This window comes from Protomyctophum parallelum (genome assembly GCF_964188405.1).
Source record: "Protomyctophum parallelum genome assembly, chromosome: 1".
Taxonomy (NCBI): domain Eukaryota; kingdom Metazoa; phylum Chordata; class Actinopteri; order Myctophiformes; family Myctophidae; genus Protomyctophum; species Protomyctophum parallelum.
The window spans coordinates 34,755,307-34,775,395 of NC_139697.1; the positions used below are offsets into that span (position 1 = coordinate 34,755,307).

General features: G+C 44.4%; 1 protein-coding gene across 1 annotated transcript in view; it reads left to right on the forward strand.

Annotated features, from left to right (window-relative positions):
- LOC310865073 (tRNA dimethylallyltransferase-like) overlaps positions 1-19,557 on the forward strand; it is a gene marked incomplete at its 5' end in the record, with an annotated part of 48,375 nt that extends 28,818 nt beyond the window's left edge. The window contains 5 exons of the mRNA XM_083774054.1: positions 2,582-2,694; positions 2,866-2,943; positions 16,650-16,759; positions 17,978-18,095; positions 18,480-19,557. Of these exons, the coding sequence (XP_083630180.1) occupies positions 2,582-2,694; positions 2,866-2,943; positions 16,650-16,759; positions 17,978-18,095; positions 18,480-18,703 (643 nt within the window). The 3' untranslated portion in view covers positions 18,704-19,557. The remainder of the gene's footprint in view (positions 1-2,581; positions 2,695-2,865; positions 2,944-16,649; positions 16,760-17,977; positions 18,096-18,479) is intronic.
- Between the last annotated feature and the right edge of the window lie 532 nt (positions 19,558-20,089).

Here is a 20,089-nt window from a genome sequence, read left to right on the forward strand (position 1 = left end):
TATTTACAAGTGGGTCACAGCAAAGGGTCACAGCATCTGTCATCTGTACATCCACCCCCCCCCCCCCCCCCGAAGGAAATATATGAAAATTGAAAATACAAAATAACATACAAATGCATCACAATAATACCTTATAATAATTGTTGAACAAAGCAAGTAGTAGGCCTACATGGTAACATGTTGGGTTACTCATCCCTATCACTTTCATCAGAGTCATCATCCCATGTACCTCTTTCTTCTGTTTCCTTTGACACCTTTTCACAGTCCTGGCAGTGACATAAATCAGTGCAAGACAGTTTTGCAGACATACATGAACATCTTTCAGTCTCACATTTGCTTTTTTTTTTTTTTACAATTACAGTGGACTACCTGCAACACACTATCAGGGGCAGGATTTCTAGTCATCCATGTTACTGTTAACTCCCCATCCTCCATGCCCCATCCACTGCCAATGGGTGAAGGAGCACACATCCTACTAGTCAGAGAACGTCTCATCACTGCTGCTTGGTAGTTTGCCCTTTTGCAATGTTGGTGGAGAGCATCACTTGTTGGGGGAATGGACAGTTCTGGCAAAGCTGATGATGCCGTACAGAATGATTTGTATTTGTGCATCATTCACGTTTTTGGCAGATGATTGGCCATACAGGTGGCACACATATTTGCTCAGTGTGTTGAAAGTTGACTGGTCAAGGTTAAAACTGCTGCCAAGATGAACCTGCTTGGCTTACCTCAGTTGACTCAATGAATGCCAAAGAGGTAACCTAAAAGTTCCTCAGACAGATTGAGGCGCAGCTTCCTCAGTGTAAGCAGAAGTCTCTGAGTATCACTAAGTGACTGTTTTGCAGGAGGTGGTAAACGTGGTGACACAAAATTGAACAACAACATGAAAGTCCTGTGAAGAATTTCATTTTGCTGTCATCAAATTCTGAAGGATCAAGAGTACGATGTTTCAACTCACTTTCTAATTTGTTGACTTTATCCCTAAGTGATTGACATTCAGCATTTAAAGATTTAATCTGTTCATGTAATGAGGCAATGTCATTTTGTGTTTCCTCTGTCTGGACCCCAATGCCTGGGACTTCAACAACAGTCTGTACCTCTGCTGTACTTCGATCAGTGATGGAGGTGAAACCAAATAACCTTGGCACGTAGTCAGGATGTAGAGGATCATCACTCTTTTCCCCTTAAATAACAAAAACAACAAAAACATTTACTATAAATATGATATTAATTTGTTTACATATATGGGGTGTTTTCACATATGTCCTGTTTCAGACATCAGCCTCAAAACAAACTCATCCGGGACGGGGCTGCCAAATCATTGTGAGATTATTTTTTTACATTAACCACTGGAACAATAGCATCCCTATTCTGTAGGGAACATTTGCAGAAAATAGCAGATCTACAAGCTCACAACATTGTTGGTGTAGAGCAGGGGTAGGCAGCTTTAACCACGGGTGCCAAGGGTGACCACTGGCACACACTGGCAATGCCAGTGTCTCACTCTAATGCCAGTCTGGCATTAGAGTGAGAGAGGATTAGCCTGCATGTCTGTAACTGAGTGTACAAATGGAACCAAATTGACCCTTCTTAGGCCTTAAGCCTACAGGTCTGTGAGAGTGGAACCAAATGGACCTTACAGGTCTGTAACTCTGAGAGATGGAACCAAATGGACCCTTACAGCCTGAGTGTACAAATGGACACATGCAGGTCTGTAACTCTGACACTATGGGTCCATTTGGTTCCATTCGTACACTCTCAGAGTAAGTCCATTTGTGCAATAGCAAATCAAAAGTTATGTGGGTCCTTGAAAAAAACAAACAAAAAAAAGTTTGATATTAAACCACTGTAGTGGTTATCAGTGGACTCTTAATGTGTCATATAAATCAGTGTCATACGATATTCTGAGGAAAACCATGGAGACTTAACATTCAGTAACTGCAGGGTGTGTTGATCAATAAGAACATTAACATCAAGTCTTTCCACGGACTCACGTAACATGTTGATGAGTAATTACTCCTGACCAGATCTCTTTCAGGGGAACGGACTATGTTAATCCACTTCTTGGTCCACAAGAAGAGAACTCCGTTAGGTTCGTTTAAATCGGGACATTGTGTGAAAAGGCCCTTTTACATTCAAAGTATGGTTTTTACAAAAAAAGCAACATACCTGACACAAAGTGAAAGTGACACCCGCAAATCCAGTAGCCCTGAAACATGACTACATCGGCGAAGTGCAGCGATCCATTTACTTCTTTTTTCTTTACATTTCAAAAAAACTGCAGGAGGGCACGAGTAGAACTATTTTATTTGGACTTTCTACCTATAAATCTCTTTTATGGAGAAAGAATTGTGTAGTCCCCCTTCCGTGGGAACGGAACTGAACGAAAAGGGACCTCACAATACGGCCTATATGCTTTGAAAATCTTTCAATATCTTTGAGAATGTCCGCCTATAACGACATGCCCAAAATAGTGGTTATTAAATGATTATTTTATTAACATTTTTTACTTATTTTTTTTAAATTTAACGATTTTCTCCTCTCCTCCTTCTCTCCTCTTCTGTCGTCCTCCTCTCCTCAGTCAGGACTATCAGCATGGGATCTTCCAGTCAATCGGTTTTAAGGAGTTCCATGAGTACCTGACGGCTCCAGAGAGCATCACCCAGCAGGAGAAGGACCTACTCAAACACAGAGGTCAGACAATAGCTCACATACTAATCACAGCCATGGAGATTCATTGATCCCTGGACTGGTTGATGGATCAACTGGGGGGGGGGGAGGGAAATCAATTTATGGATTTTTGTTTTGTTATTGTTTTTGTTGTTGTTGTCTTCTCGATCTATATCTGTCTCTCATTCTCCGCAGGTATTGAAGCGTTGAAGGTGGCTACGAGACGCTATGCCCGAAAACAGAACAAATGGGTCCGCAACCGTTTCCTCAAACGTGAGTGCCCCCCCTTTGTGTATACTTACATTTTTGAGGGACAAATCTCCTCACAGTAGTAGAACTTCAGAAATAGACAGAGTAGGCTGACAGGAAATGGGGGAGAGAGATGGGGGAGTGACATGCAATAAGGGCCCTCGGGATCGGGAGTCGAACCCGCAGCACACTGCCAGACTCGGGCTACCGGTCGAGGTGCCTGGACCGCTGAGCCACGGCCCAGGCCGTGGTTTATCCTATGTCCAGCTTTGAGGGTCTGTGTAAAGACAAACATTGAAGACAAAAGTGTGTAAACGCAAACATTGAGGACAAAAGTCAGGACGCAAATTGTGATTGGCCAGAATGAGATGACGTATGATCACCCCTCACTTCACACGGGTGTGATTATAGTCTTATGCTAAAAAACTGATATAAAAGGCGACCGCCTTGCTTGTATATCGATGTGTGACACTGGCACGCAACTAAGTAGAACTCGATAAAATGGCAAAAAAAAGGTGAAATGCCATTTAATTATATGCCGATGTCCTCACTCACAAGTATCGTAATATAATAATATATATATACGGGGGGGGGGGGGGGGGGGGTGTGTGTGTGTGTGTGTGTGTGTGTGTGTGTGTGTGTGTGTGTGTGTGTGTGTGTGTGTGTGTGTGTGTCATTCCAGAGCCTTTCTAACCACCATTCAATTAACATGATGGGATTTACACACTCTATTAACCCATTTAGGCCTGACTTCGAAATTAAAAAAATGTCTTCTTCTAAATCCTGACAGTTTTCTGGAAAACCTATGTTTCTGTATCAGTGTTGTTCAATATTTCATGTCAAGGAGCCCCAGAATTATATGTAATTGGCCACCGACCCCCATCTGAAAAAATTTTGTTCCAGGGACCCCCCCCCCCCCCCAAGAAGCAAAGATTTGAGTTGAAAAAGTTTGCTCTGAAAGAATATATATTGAAAGATTCGCGCCACATTCTCACGATTTTTCATGAGCTTGTAGATCTGCTATTTTTCAATACCTAAAAGTATAACATAAATGCTTAAAACACCAAAGGGGTTCCCGTACAGAACCCATCATTGGTTAACATGATGGGATTTACACACTCTATTAAGCACACTGCAGCCGCTGCGTAGTTGTATCTGCTACTGTAGATAATCAAGTTGTATGCACTATGCAGTGATGTGGTTTGTCGGGGCTGCGGCAGCCAGCCGTGTCCCCTACATACATATATCAATGCCATCAATATGGGAAGTGGCATTCCACCAGAGGTTAAAAAATCAATGACATGAAGCGTTTTTCGTTTTTTTCTTTTTACTTCCAGAAGTGTAAATAACCACGAATGAAGTGATAACCATTAGGTGTGCTACAGTTAATCAAACCAATAAATTAATCTGTTTGAAAACAAATACTGATGATGGCCAATTTACAATCTCAATGTGCACCGCGAAACGACACGTTGTGAACTTGTAGATCGGCTGTAGTTGCTATGTTTGAGCGACACCTTTAAAATAGAGCTTACCATTCTCGATTATTCATTCACTGGTAATCAAAAAAGTAATCAATAGAATAATCACTAAAAAGGTAATTGATAGTTGTTATCCCTAGTAATAAATACTTATAAATAAATACAGATGAACTGACCTCAGTTCTGGTGCATGTGTGGACCCTTTGGTTTATAAATGTATTTGAATATGCACCATATGTCGTTTTTTTTGTTGCACTTCATGAGGACTTTTATTTTTATTTTTATGTGCCCCACATCTAAACACGTCCAATTTAGTTGGGTTGCAAATGTTTCAGTGGTGCAGTTTTCCATTGTGCTGCAGGGTCACACAATGCAGTATGTAAAAACAATCGACGTGTGAATGCTCAAAGTATTCTACTATATTCGTATGTGTAGGAACAACCAGCCATGCATTAGCAGTCTATGGGGACCAACAAGAATAAAGTTAAATTGCAGATATGGCTGTACAATATATTGCAAGTACTGTTAATCCTAGTCATTTGGATTATTTATTTTTAAGCACAGTATGTTGTTTTGCTGTAAGTACAGGGGGTCACATAATGTAGTACATATACAGTACCTGCAATAGTCAAATATATTTTGAAATTATATATAATAATTACATGTTTCTACATGTAAGTTAACTGTTAACTGTGGTGTCCTTGCTCTCTGTCTGCACAGACATGCTGTATTCAGCTGATGTCACTCATCAATAGCTAGCTATTGATTGCCGTTTTGTCTGATGTCAAAACCACGCCCCCCTGGGTCATAACAAACCATTTCCATTCAAAAAGATGTAAGGAGAACCCTGTTCCAAACATTTTAAACATTTATCATATTTAGGCATCTTTGAACCAGTATGTGATTTGTTGACAGGCTTGTATTTTTGGCCTCTTTGGATAAAGTAGTACATTTCTAGCGTTTAGTATTGATCAGTTTCAATACATGGTAACCAGTCCTTATTAGGGAGGGACCAAGCCTGAAGGGGCGAAGGCCCTTAATGGTTTTGTACCGTTATTTCTTCTTACAAGTTACAATTTTACAATTTAGGCATTTAGCAGACGCTCTTGATCCGAGCGACTTACATTAAGCAATAACAAAAAAGCAGTTATCATGAAGCGTAACAGTGGAGTATCTATCTATATAATGAAACTATATATATAAACTATGCATACTATACTATATTATACTATACATATGTACTATAAAGTGCTATGACTACATAAAATGCAATTCTAGTGCTGTCTACGTAACATGCTATAAGTCTGTATAAAATGCTATCTAAGTCTACATAACGTGCCCGTAGGGCAAGTCCTACAGGCCATGATGGAGTCTGAAAAGGTGGGTTTTCAGACTATGGCCGAAGATTGGGAGTGAGGCTGCAGTTCTGACTGCAATGGGAAGTGCATTCCATAGTTTTGGAGCCAGAAGGGAGAAGAGTTTGGGACGTGTGGAGCGCTGTCCCAGTGTTTTTATTGAAGGTACTTCCAGCTTCCCTGCGTTGGCTGATCTGAGTGAGCGGGAGGGTTTGTAGGTTTCGATCATACTTGTGAGATATGGGGGAGCCATCAGAGTTTTGTATTCTGTGCGGGCAGCGACTGGGAGCCAATGGAGGGAGCGGGAAGGGCACGTGTGAGAATTTTGGCTGGTTGAAGACCAAGCGAGCTGCGACATTTTGGATCAATTGGAGAGGCTTAAGTGCACATGCCGGTAGGCCAGTAAGGAGGGAGTTACAATAGTCAAGTTTTGACAAAACTGTTGTCTGGATTAGGACCCAGGACTCCTGGGTGAGGAACGGTCTAATTCGTTGTATGTTCTAGAGTGTAAACCTACAGTATCGAGTGACAGTTGTGATGTGCGTTTTGAACGAGAGCTGACTGTCCAGGACAACACCAAGGTTCCTGGCAGTCGGGACAGACGTTACCAGGGTGTTGTCTACGGAGATAGTTAGCTCCCGCATAGGGCAGGACTTAGCTGGGAAGAAGAGTCAGTCTTCTTCTTCCACCACTTTTGGCAGTTTTGGCAGTTCTGTGCTGTCGCTTTCCACGAAATTCGGAAATATGGTAGAGGGTCATGGAAAACGGTCAAGAACTGAAGCTCACAGTCATTCGTCACAGGACCTCTGACCTTTTTAGATCTCCCAATTATATGATTGTATGAATTATATGATCCACTCTCTCCACTCATGGGATTTTCATAGCCTGGCTAACCACTCCCCCTTGAAATCGCATTTCCATTCATTTGTGCGAAAGAGTCTGGACCATGCTAATGCATGGTTGGCTGCAGGAGTACAGCTTTGACAGACGACCCCTCCAGCCAATCGGCGTAACAAAAAAGTGATGTGACATATTGCTTTTATGGCATGACCCCATGCTTGCAGCTATATTAAATTATAATTGCATCCTAACATTATCGTACCTGCCATGCACTGCAAAATGATCACTGCTACAGTTTGCAATGACCTAGATAGATAGATTTTATTTCGGTCCATAAAAGGAAGGAGTACATACAGACGTACATACATTAAAATCCACTAGTAAAGTGGTACCGAAAAGATGAAGGCAGACAGGCAAAGTGGTTGCTACAGCATCATTGTAGGCAGAATGAATATTTCTTCACGGTTTATAATGTCCAATCCTAGAATGTAGCTGTGTTTTGATTAAGTGTAGACGAAATAATCTGAACCCACTCTGGAGTTGTTTATTGAATCTACACGGTAACATTCCAAAATATTCTCTTTCTCACCCAGACCAAGTGATGTTTTTAACAGTCAAAACCTGTAGTTGGTAGAACATGCCCAGGCAAACACTTTGCCCTATAACCCATGCACTTCACCTTTAACTATTTGAACCCATCCTTATGCTGGGGGGGTCACACTAACTAAACAGCATAATCATGTTTTTAGGATATGCCCAGGAAAACGCCTTACGCTGCAACCCCATTCATGTAAACCTTTACCACTAGCATCCCTATTCTGGAGTCACGCTAGCACTCCAAACGCCGTTTGCCAAAATGAACCAGCATTTGTCCATTCACCCGATTTCCCCCACTTCCCCACCGTTTCTCAACATTCCCCTGGGACTCCCTGTCTTAACAAGTGTGTACAGGACCTAATATAAGAATTTGCACATCCCTCCCAAACGGTGCCTCAGTCAGCAGCCTCTCTGCCCCACTGGCAGTGTGTCCTGTAGTAACCCAGCAGCCTTCTAATCCTGTTAGGCCCAGGTGGCTTAGGACAAGCCAGGCTCTAAACCTCAATAGCTCTCTGTCTGACAGCCTGCCTGGCCGCCTACCTACCGGCCCGCACACCATATGCTCCCCTGTTGTCACCTGGCTATGTAATACTGGTGGACACAGGTGCATGCGCAGCCTGTGGGCGTTTGTACTGTGCATGTGTCTAAGGATGCTATGGGTTATTTTCTTATTCTCGATCGATTGCTATTTCGATGAATAGAATAATTGAGAAGCGCAGTTTTTTTTAATTAAAATACAAAATAATTATATTTGTCTTGTATTTGATTATACAACAGTGTTGTGTGGAAGTAGCCAATCTACAAGCTCACATCACTTTGCATTTCACTGCGTTGTGAGCTGGTTAATCAATTGTTAATCAATTATTTGTTTTTATAATTGAGTCCCATTAATCATTCTTGGAACATTGACATCAGCTGAGCAAATTGTGATTGCAAGTCAGCTGTTGGCAGCACCAGGGGTCAGCGAGGCTAATTAAAGGGACAACAAACGAATGAAACGCTTCCACTCTTGACTACAGAAAGTCTTGACTTTTTCAACTCATCAGTTGGCATAGACATGCTGCCAAAGACTTAGTCACAAATCCTTTATAAGTTAGTTAGTCATTGCAGTTTTCCAGCAATCCAAATTTCATTGAGTTTTAGTCACATTTTGGACATCTGAAATGTTTTAGTCGACTAAATGTCATACGATTTTCGTCGACTAAGTCAACAGTTTATTTTGTCGACTAAAATGTATTTTGGTGTATTGGTGGCGTTGTTATTGCTGATTTTACACTTGTTTGCATGCTGAACATAGCGTGATAGGTTGCAACCAAACATAAAATGACTTTTCTTTTAGTTCTACTGGATCTCTTCTCCACCAGTCCCTCCCTAACATTTTAGTCTAGTTTTTATTTGTTGTCGAAATTGTCTATCTTTAGTCCTGGTTCTAGTCATCATAGCTTAGTTTTCATGTAGTGTACGTCAGTGAAAACAGGTAGTCGATGAACATTTTTCGTCATAGTTTTAGTAGACGAAATCAACATTGATCCGTCTGGCATCCAGCCATCTAGCCTTCCTCCATTCCTTCCTTCCCTCCCTGAATGCCTAATCCTCAATCCACACCACTTTAATCACTTAAGCCCTATATGCTTTGTTGTGCAACGAATGGCAAAAATAGCCGATTGTCAAACTGCTATTTTAGCCATTTTTGTCTCTTTAAAAAAATATATTTTAAATGTATTTGCTGAAAATGGGGACGCAAGGTTGAAAGTGGTGAAATCAGTATTCCTGCATGTTTGTACTAGGATCTTAAGACCGTTTGATATGTGTTTATATGAACATGGAGTGCTCTCTCTCAAAGCTTTAAGCGATTGATTTGATGTGATTTGCTCCACCAGGTACTATTTTTTAATAAAAATTCAGATATGCTTTAAACAATTTCAAGGAATACTTTAATGTATAAGCCATTGAATGCACTTTACTCTCCACCAAAAGACAGTCACATTATACACTACGCTTTTGAGAGATCGCTGCATGACAATAATGTGCTGTGTATTCATGCCATCTCATGTGTTTCACCCGAAGGCATCAAAGCGTCAGCCCAGAAAATATCTCATCCAGGGTTGTCCCAGGCAAACACCTTGCCCACAGTAACCGCCTTCATGGCATCTTAGCCACCTGAACCCTAGCGTCCCTATTTTGAGGGTGGACCAAAATAGCCGATCTACAAGCTCACAAAGTGTAGAGTGAATGCGGGTTAGGATGCCTATAGAGCAGTGGTTTTCAACCAGTGGACCGGGGACCACAAGTGGTCCTTGAGGGGGTTCCAGGTGGTCTCCAGCTAAATGACGGCTAAATGGACCCTTGTATACCTTTAACTCTTAAAGATAAACATCTGCGTTACTTAATGTACAATAAGTCTACTGCACCATTAGAGAATGTAGAAGAATTGTCATTCTTCCCGTTATCTCCTACCTACAGTATGGAATTGTGGACGAAATCTTATCCGACACCAAAACCTTCTACGTATTGGGGCTGAGAGGCTAAATGTCATCAAATGGTGGTCCATGACTCAAATGATGAATAAATAATGGGCCTTGATATGAAAAAGGTTGAAATCCACTGCTATAGATCACCTGGGAATCCGGTCAACATGTTTTTTTTTTTATATATATATATTTTTATTGGTTTTTAAGATTTTTCACATACAATTACATACTTTACAAACAAGACATACTTTACCAAACTGACAGGCAGACAAAAAGGAAAGCAAACCAGGACAGGGCGAGTATAGGGTTTAAGTGTTTCAATCTAAATGTTTAACTACCATCATATCCCCCCACGCCACTTTTCCCTTCACCCCCTCTCCTGTTCTAACTGCCGACGGCACACACACACACACTCACACATAGGCCCCCAATGCCCGGTAGGTCTCAGCTGAGCAGGCTAATCTTTTGAAGTATTGCAGAGCTTCTGAGAATTTGCCCTGACCACACAAACTCCAGTTAGCAGGAGGTCACTGAGGGCTGGAGGAGTATGCGTGCTTACACACACACACACACACACACACACACACACACACACACACACACACACCTGTAACCAGGATACTCAGGTATAGTTTATCTGAAGCATGGTGAGTATGAAGTAACATCAGTGTGTCTTTTTAGTCCCAAACGTGAGTGAGGGATTAGGGCATGGAGAGAGAGAGAGAGAGAGAGAGAGGAGAGAGATGGCTGGATGGATAGATACTTAGATAGTGAAGGAAATTTGATACAGCTGTGGCGACAGGTGCTGGGCGAGTTTGTGCTCTCTTGTCTGTTATGAAGTGAGAACCCCCCCCCCCCACACACACACACACCCCTCTGACACACAAGCACACTTATACACTTGCACAGCTGAAGCATGTGCTGCCAGCCAGTAGCCCCCCCCCCTCCCCAGAGATGAAAGCCACTCTCTTTATCACCTCTGCTAAGGTGATACACGGCATGACATCAGACATCAGAAAATCGGTTAATGCCTTTATTCACCATGATAAATTGACCTCATTTAGAATAAAACTTGGGTCACTTCATCGCCACGTTATATTCAGGTTCTGTTGTCGTTGTTCAAGGACAAACTGATGCGATGGCTGGAGACCTAAGGAAACGTATATTGGAGTAAGAGGGACTCGGTGATTGAGGAAATAATGGATAATAAAGTGAGCTACACAAACGCAACAAAAAGGAAGACAGAAATAGATGGAAATGTTGTGATCATAGAGAATCTGGGTGAGGCAGCTGGCCAGTAGACTGGAGGCAGCGTGAGGAGGACACGGTGTCTCATTTAATTTTTTTATAACGGAACGAACACACGAGTACTCACTCGACAAACATACAAGGCAGCGCCAGGTTGTGGGCAGAGGGCATAATGACTCTAGGCTGTTTGTTGCAACAGGTGGTACCGTTTCAATGCAGACACACACACACACACACACACACACACACACACACAGCAGCAGCAGCTGCCGTGCGACAAGGCTTGCTCCTTCTTGTTGGCAAAGTGATCTTCCCTTTGCGCCTGAAAGGGAGCGCATGCAGTCTGTGGTGTGTGTGTGTGTGTGTGTGTGTGTGTGTGTGTGTGTGTGTGTGAGATCCATGGGGCAGGGCACCCTTTGTCCTTCCACTTCTCCTTATCATCCCTCTTTCTCTACAGAGTGGATTAGCAGAGTAAGATTTCACCAAACAAGAAGGGGAGAGCGAGGGTGGGGGAGGTCCGTCCAGCATCTGGCAACCCCACAGCATCCCACCTTTTGTATTTACCTCTCTGCCCCGCAGTGTCCAACGGCACCCGTGGAGACGGGAAGGTAGCGAAAACAGAGAGAGAGAGGCAGGCGACATAAAAGAAAACTGAGAGAGAGAGGCAGGGGACATAAAAGAGAAGTAAATGTTTCAAGAGAAAAGGCAAGAGACTGTCGAGCAGCTGCCGTCGAGGTCAAGTATTTACCCAAAGACCTGTAAGAGGAGAGGCAGAGACAAGTTCAACCCTGGAAACGGCATAGCGAACGCCAGGTGCCGCTTATAAATACCACATGCTTGCTCTTCTACCATGAACACAAAAGATTGAACACAACTAAAATACTAAAACCCCACCCCACACACGTGCACACACGCGCACACACACACACACACACACACACACACACACACACACACACACACACACACACACACACACACACACACACACACACACACACACACACACACACACACACACACACACACACAGAGGCAACCGCGCCAGTGGAACCAGAGGCTTCGGTTAACGTTCACTGCACACACTCTGCCTCTGATTAAATTAGCCTGCTCCGAGTCTGTGTAAGCAGTTAAATCCTATGTTTTAACTCTGAGAGTGTACACTTTAGAGACCTGCGGATGGCCGATTTAGCCGCGGTTGCTGCGGGTAACAGCAGTTTAGGGTGGATTTGGGTCATTCAAATATATTATGAATTAATATTGGATAAACTGTGTGTGGAATAATGCGGGAAATAAATGAATGGCATCTATCTATAGGCTTATTATAGCTTTTAAAACTCAAAATCTCGGCGTGGGTGCGTTAGTAGTATTTTAATGTCATTTTCCATGATCTGGCACAAATTAGCCTGCCTGGGGTCCTTAAACAACATGGTTCCTCCTCTCAAAACAGGCAACTAGGCTACAAGCAGCTAGGCTAGGCTAAGAGGCTGAGAGTCTGAAAGAAACTTAAAACTAAGTAAGAAAGAAGGGAGGAATATAAATTTGGCATGGGACTGGGAATGACTTAACCGTGCCTTGGGTGGTCCGCGATCATCCCGCGATAGGATTGCTTATTCGTTATTCCGGTTAAGGCCCGGGGTAATTTTTGCCCCGGCACCTCACTTTACAATACCCTTGGCACATGAATGGACAGAGACTGAAACAATCGTGGCAGTCAATGTGTTAAGGCCACATAGACGCACAGGATGGAAGACAATGGGTTTGGCTCATTAGCAGACTAAATGGGGGGGGTGCTCGAGCCGTTAGGAGGTCAGCGGAGTTAATAACTTGCAATTGAAGGCTTCTGTGTTTATTCTTTTCCATTGTCACCGTGTCATGTTTGGCTTCTTTTAATGAATAGCTGGTCTTGACGCACTGAATAATAGGGTCGTGTGGAAGTAAGTGGTGTAACGTTTCACAGCAGTAATGTAAATTCAGGCCAGAAGAGCTCGCGTGTGGTGCTTCATCGTACGAGAGGTCACATTGAAACGGGGTTTATATCGTGGCATGCGGACAAACGACGCTGAATTAAGATGGACCGTCTTGGAATTGGAAGCTACCCGGTTCAATAGAGGGTATGCACATGGCATCATCATCATACTCGGAAGTTATGCGGGAACGCCTATTGAGTGGCAAAAAAACTACTTTCTGGCCTTGACATTTACACAAAGTCCTATCTGATTGTATTTAACAATGTTAAACTCACTTCGCCACTCTATTTGACGTTCACTTTATGCATGCGCATACCCTCTATCCCCGGCTCCTCTTGGCTTTGTGTCAAGTCTTCTTTAGCAAGACACTGAACTCTTTAACAGTTAAGCAGGTTGATGCCTTACACCAGTGGTTTTCAACCAGTTCTCTGGGGACTACCAGTGGTCCTTGGGGGGGTTCCAGGTGGTCCTCTGGGGACTACCAGTGGTCCTTTGGGGGGTTCCAGGTGGTCCTCTGGGGACTACCAGTGGTCCTTGGGGGGGTTCCAGGTGGTCCTCTGGGGACTACCAGTGGTCCTTGGGGGGGTTCCAGGTGGTCCTCTGGGGACTACCAGTGGTCCTTTGGGGGGTTCCAGGTGGTCCTCTGGGGACTACCAGTGGTCCTTGGGGGGGTTCCAGGTGGTCCTCTGGGGACTACCAGTGGTCCTTGGGGGGGTTCCAGGTGGTCCTCTGGGGACTACCAGTGGTCCTTTGGGGGGTTCCAGGTGGTCCTCTGGGGACTACCAGTGGTCCTTGGGGGGGTTCCAGGTGGTCCTCTGGGGACTACCAGTGGTCCTTGGGGGGGTTCCAGGTGGTCCTATGGGGACTACCAGTGGTCCTTGAGGGGGTTCCAGGTGGTCCTCTGGGGACTACCAGTGGTCCTTGGGGGGGTTCCAGGTGGTCCTCTGGGGACTACCAGTGGTCCTTGAGGGGGTTCCAGGTGGTCCTCTGGGGACTACCAGTGGTCCTTGGGGGGGTTCCAGGTGGTCCTCTGGGGACTACCAGTGGTCCTTGAGGGGGTTCCAGGTGGTCCTCTGGGGACTACCAGTGGTCCTTGAGGGGGTTCCAGGTGGTCCTCTGGGGACTACCAGTGGTCCTTGAGGGGGTTCCAGGTGGTCCTCTGGGGACTACCAGTGGTCCTTGGGGGGGTTCCAGGTGGTCCTCTGGGGACTACCAGTGGTCCTTTGGGGGGTTCCAGGTGGTCCTCTGGGGACTACCAGTGGTCCTTGGGGGGGTTCCATGTGGTCCTCTGGGGACTACCAGTGGTTCTTGGGGGGGTTCCAGGTGGTCCTCTGGGGACTACCAGTGGTCCTTGAGGGGGTTCCAGGTGGTCCTCTGGGGACTACCAGTGGTCCTTGGGGGGGTTCCAGGTGGTCCCCAACTAAATGGACAGTTGTTATGAAAGATGGGTCATTTACACAAGAGTTACATTATTGTTAAATATCTGCATTTCTTGAGAATCTGCATTTCTTCTACATTGAGAATGTACAGTAGAAGAATTGTTACTTTTATCGTTTGCCTGTTATCTCTCCTAATGGTACGAACATCAATACAGCATGGAATTGTGGACAAAATCCTAACCCAACGACAACATAATATTTAAGCTTTGTGTCTGTCTGAGAGACTAAATGTCATCAAATAGTGGTCCGTGGCTCAAATTCCAAATAATGGACCTTGATATGAAAAAGGTTGAAAACCACTGCCTTACACGGTTGCCTTGCACTGTTGGTGTGTGAATATGTGTATGTGAGTGGGTGAATGTGATGCATAATAAGCGCGAAATTCCTTTGTATAAAGACGCTACACAATTTACATGCACGCACGCACACTTTCCGCACACAGGCTAATTTCTCTAAGTGGTATTATCCGCTGGAGCTGTACAGTCAAATCAGTCATATAGTCACATGCTTTATTTCCCTCCCATAATCGAGTTTGGACAGTTTTAGAGGGGTTAGTTTCACTCCATAGTCCATAGGGTGTGTGCTCCTTAATGACACATGCTGCTTGTGTGCGTAAAGGATTAGGCCATAATTGAGTTGACTGACTGAGCCTTACAGGTTAATGGGATTAATGTGTGGCTGTGTGTGCGTATATCTGTCTCGATCTCTCCTCTTTTAAATACATTGCCGCAGGTGTGATAATTCTATAAATTTGTGTGGTGTTCTTGCTAAATCACTCTCCCGCTGTGCCACAATGTACACACACACACGACACACCCATTGTTTTTTGCAGGGGCACTTACAGTAAGTGTCGAACATGCAGTCAGATCTACGGACAATTATTTGAGATAGTCGCTATTATTTTTGCATAATCATCAATCGTTGTCCATACATATTCAAACATTTTTCAAAAATAGCACAATTGGCAAGCTTACAACATGTGTTGTGAGCTTGTACATCAAGCTTGTAGCTATGTTTTACATTGATTACATTGATTATTATATTGATTAAATATAATCATATCATATACTATATATAATGATAAAAAATAATTAAATCTGTCAGTGATTTCTTAGTTTGTATATTTGAGTTATTTGTCATTATCTGCCCTTTGTGACGTTGTAACGTTTCAATGTGAAATGCTGTTGCCCCAGAGTAGGGGTGACCACGCCTTTGCTGCTGCTGCTCCTAAGCATGCCCTTTTATATTAAAAAGTGCCAACTCTGTTGATGTGTCTTTTAAATCACTTCTTAAAACACACTTTTTGCCCGGACGGTTCGACTCCCGATCCCGATGGCCTTTGCCGCATGTCTACCCCCCCCCCCCCCCTCTCTCCCCATTTCCTGTCAGTATACTTTCACCTATCAATAATGGTAGAAAAAAGAAAAAGCAAAAAGAATCGAATGTTTGTGTTGTTTTTCTTCTCGCCCTGTACAGCACTTCGATTGTTTTAAATGTGCTTTTTAACACAATTCAATTCAATCCTTGTGTGACAATTAATCGTCAACTTAAATATATAATCGCGACAGCCCCTACCGACAGCTATAATTGATAGGCAGTGTGAGACAGATAGTCAGACGTTTGACAGACGGATAGACGGGGCAGGCAGGGACCTCTGCTGCTGTTTAGTGCTGAGGCTTGGTTTGGCGGACTGCTGACTGTAGTGAAAGAGTAACGTGGGGGAGGGAGAGAGAGAGAATGTGTGTGTGAGAGAGGGTGGAAGAGAGCAGAATGAGAGAGAGAGAGCGAGTGAAAGCTGATGGAAAGAGAGGGAGGGAGGGAATGAGAGAGAGAGGGAAAGCATGCAAAAGGAAAGACGGACAGGGAGAGAGTGGGAGGAAGGAGGAGAGGGGAGAAAGAGACATTATCGAGCGAGTGTGAGTCAGCAGGTCGACACAGCCCCGGGGTGCGGCTTCTCTCTCCGACGCAGAGCCACCCCTCTCTCTCTCTGTCTTTCACCCTAGCTCTCTCTCTCTTTCTCTCTCTCTCAGTACAGTCATTCACACCAGGAGTCCATTCCGCCTCACCATCCCAATTGACATTCCATACTGTCACTGCAGAGTGTTCATATCAGAAGACTTTGCTTTCCACCGAAGTGTCTGTGTGTGACGGCATTAAGTATAAGCCCCTTAGATTACAATGCATTCAAGTCTGACTCGCACTAAAGCTGCATGGCCTCTTACCCCTGCACGTGTGTGTGTGTGTGTGTGTGTGTGTGTGTGTGTGTGTGTGTGTGTGTGTGTGTGTGTGTGTGTGTGTGTGTGTGTGTGTGTGTGTGTGTGTACTGTAGGTCCAGGAGACAACGTTCCTGCGGTGTACGGTCTGGATGTGACGGATGTGTTGCGGTGGGAGGAGACGGCGCTGGCCCCCGCACTGCAGATACTGGACTGTCTGAGAAAGGTGGGGCGGCTGCGACCGACCGACCTCAAGCAGCCCCTGGCTTAAAGCATTACAACCAGGAACGCATCTGTGTCACCTTTAGCTTTGAACCACGTCAACCATTATTTTAAACTTTAGCTGTTGGGAAAAATAGCAGATCTACAAGCGCGTAGCACGGCACTTTTCACTTGAAAAATAGTGAAAAGCAAGACATTTCAGGAAAGAAATTGTAAGAAATTCCATAAATTAGAAAATGTTAGACATTTTATTAAGAACCAGTTAAAATAGCTGATCTGCAATCTTGCAATGCGGCGCAAAGCGGCGCATTGTTTGCTTGCAGATCTGCTATTTGCCTCCCAGGAAAATGTCTAATTTCACTTTTGGCCCATGAGATAAAAATGTTTGGGAACCACTGCTCTCTTCCTCCTGTTGTTACGAAAGGAGAAGCGTCCACCCCTTCTTCGTTCCTCCTCTTCCATTGCATTCCTCTCCTCCCTCTGGCTTTTGTTCCTCTTTTGCTTGCTTCCTTCTTTCTTTACTTCCCTTTCCCCCTCATTTTTGTTTTCTTTCAACCTTGTGTCTTCACCTCCTGCGACCACTTGGCTTTTCTATTTGAGTTAAGCAGAGATCAATAATGGTCCAGTAATCAGATTGACTTTGGGTTGCTTGGTAAAAGTCTCCAGAAACTTTCAATATTTGGTGCAACTTCAACATAATAATGCACGTAGGTGCCCACAGGACAAACGTTTATTTTTGTCGCATCTTATTAGCCAGGCTAGGTATATTGTGGTTGTGTCTGATGTGTACACACACACACACACACACACACTCACTCACTCACTCACTCACTCACTCACTCACTCAGAGACTTGCTCACATCATGAACTCTGTGTCTCATGCACCCAACGGTGCATGTCATCATACACGCCTCATACGGACCCGTTAAGACCTGAGGCCCTAAGTCAGTAGTTCTTCTCAATTTCACGATTTTTCCCAAAATGTTAAGAAATGGCAGATATACAAGCTCGCAGCACAGCACAAAAGTGACTCGCTGTGAATAGGCCAACGCTAAAATCAATGATGCCTTTCCCGGTTTTAATCATGGGATAAAGAACCACAATGGAAACTAGTTGTAAGCTTTTTCCCTTTTTTTTCATCCTCTTGATTATGGTGGGTCAGATGTTATGTTTCAGAGTTATAAATACAATCAATCAATCTATCTATCCATCAATCAATCAGGGGGAGCTGCCAGGTGTTGAGCCGGTCAGAGTGGAGGGGGCACAGCAGAGCAACAAGCGAAGCCGCCACACCTGTGAGCTCTGTGACAAGGTCATCATCGGTGACACGGAGTGGACAGGTGAGAGTGTGTTCACATATTAACAACGTGTTCTGCAGAAGGGAAACGGCTCGGAACATAACGTTGAGCACACCCCGAGACTCAGTCTCTCAGCATGTCTTCTGGAACCACGTCGCTCACCGGAAATAGCCGCGACGTGTTGTGAGCTTCTGGATCCATTATTAAGAGTATTTGAACTGATCAAACTAGCAATAGAATTCATGTTTTTTGAAGCATCTTCCATAGACATGAATGGTCTCAGAAAAGTGATTAAAAGCAAAGGTTTAAATCATCAAACCTGTGATTGCTTCAACTGACTGCAACAACAACAAAGAATGATAATACCTAAACATTAATAAACTCGTGAAGGTTTTATTTAGCTTTATTCCATGTGTTTCCACGCAGCCCACCTAAAGTCCAAGAAGCACCACCACCACGTGAAGAAGAGAAGGAGGTCCGACGCAGCCTCTGACCACTCCCAGGGTACCTCATCCTCACACACCACCACCACCGTAGAGAGCCACACTCAGACCACTTCCACGCATCTAGCCCCAGACGCCTGCGAGGCCTCCAGGGAGACCTCGCAAAACACGGGGCCCACAGAGAGGGACACACCAGTGGCACTTTGAGACACCGTAGAGATGTGCGACTATACCCACGCTCAATAATGAGCTAATGGAGGTTTTCCTATAAGTAAGCTGTCACTTGCTGTTCACTTGGGTGAAGTTCGCTCAGCGGAAGCTCTTCCCATCGTGCATCGCCTGTCGGCCTTCCTCTTGACTCGGCCTATCATTTCACAATGGGCACAGACCGATGGCAGATCGGAAGCTTTTTTTCTTCCCCATTTTTAAACAGTGGGGACTGGATGCCCAAACCGTTATAATAAGATTCACGATCCTTGCGGAAGCAATGCAGGTCTATGTCTTATATTTGCTCATCCTGTGTTCTTACAACCAAGAGTGTTGTAATGCTCATTCTGATAATCCAGGCCCAACTCTTTTCTGTTTTGTTTGTGTTGAGCTAGACTTGTCAAAATGGGCCATTTTTCTATATTTGACAACAGCATCATGCATATAACGTCCCCAATGTATATATTGTTTTCCATACTTCCGTACAGGTTTTTGTTCATCTGTAATCACGTTCTTTTGGATTGGAGCTAATAACTTGGAACAGTTTTTATGCATTATGGACAGTCAGACACTAAAACATAAATTGGACGGAAGATTTTGGAAGGATTATGAGGTGCCATAAGTCTCGAACGCACAATGTGAACTTCACCAAACCGTCAGATCAAAGGCGGTATTCTTAACGAGCCTTAAATAAGACAATCGGCTTTTGTTTTGCTGCCAATCTTTTGAGCACCTTCTTGCTGGTTACATCTGTGACCTCTTCTCTGCCGATGCGTTTATGAAGCGTGGGTGTGTGCTTGCTTCTTGCCGCCAGCACCGCCCACACACACATGAGTTCCATAATAAAAATGATGTATTTTTAATAACCTACGGTTTTAAAATGACTTGGCCCTTGGTTTGTGTGTGTGTGTGTGTGTGTGTGTGTGTGTGTGTGTGTGTGTGTGTGTGTGTGTGTGTGTGTGTGTGTGTGCCAGCGCGTGCACACACACACACACACACAGGCCAGCGCGTGCGTGCACACACACACACACACACACACAGGCCAGCGCGTGCGCGTGCGCTGGCTGGCCTAGATCTTGAAACTGCTCTGATAAGGGGGAAAAACTGCCAGCTCTGTCTGAAGCATGATCTCACCACACGGACTGCAAGTCTCTGTTTATCCAGTTGCACATGTCTGTCTTTCCCCTTTTCAGCCACGGTTTGTCTGTTTTGCCTCTCTGTCCTGCCCTGCTCTAAAGTCTGTAAAATTGCTTACACAATATCTGGCCCCGCTCCAAGGTGCACTTTGGCGCGCTCTCTCCCTCTCTTCACCTGCCTGCCGTTCTCCTCTTTCGCCCCCTCCCCTTTCCTCTTAATTCTCTTTTGTTCTGTTCCTCCACACACACG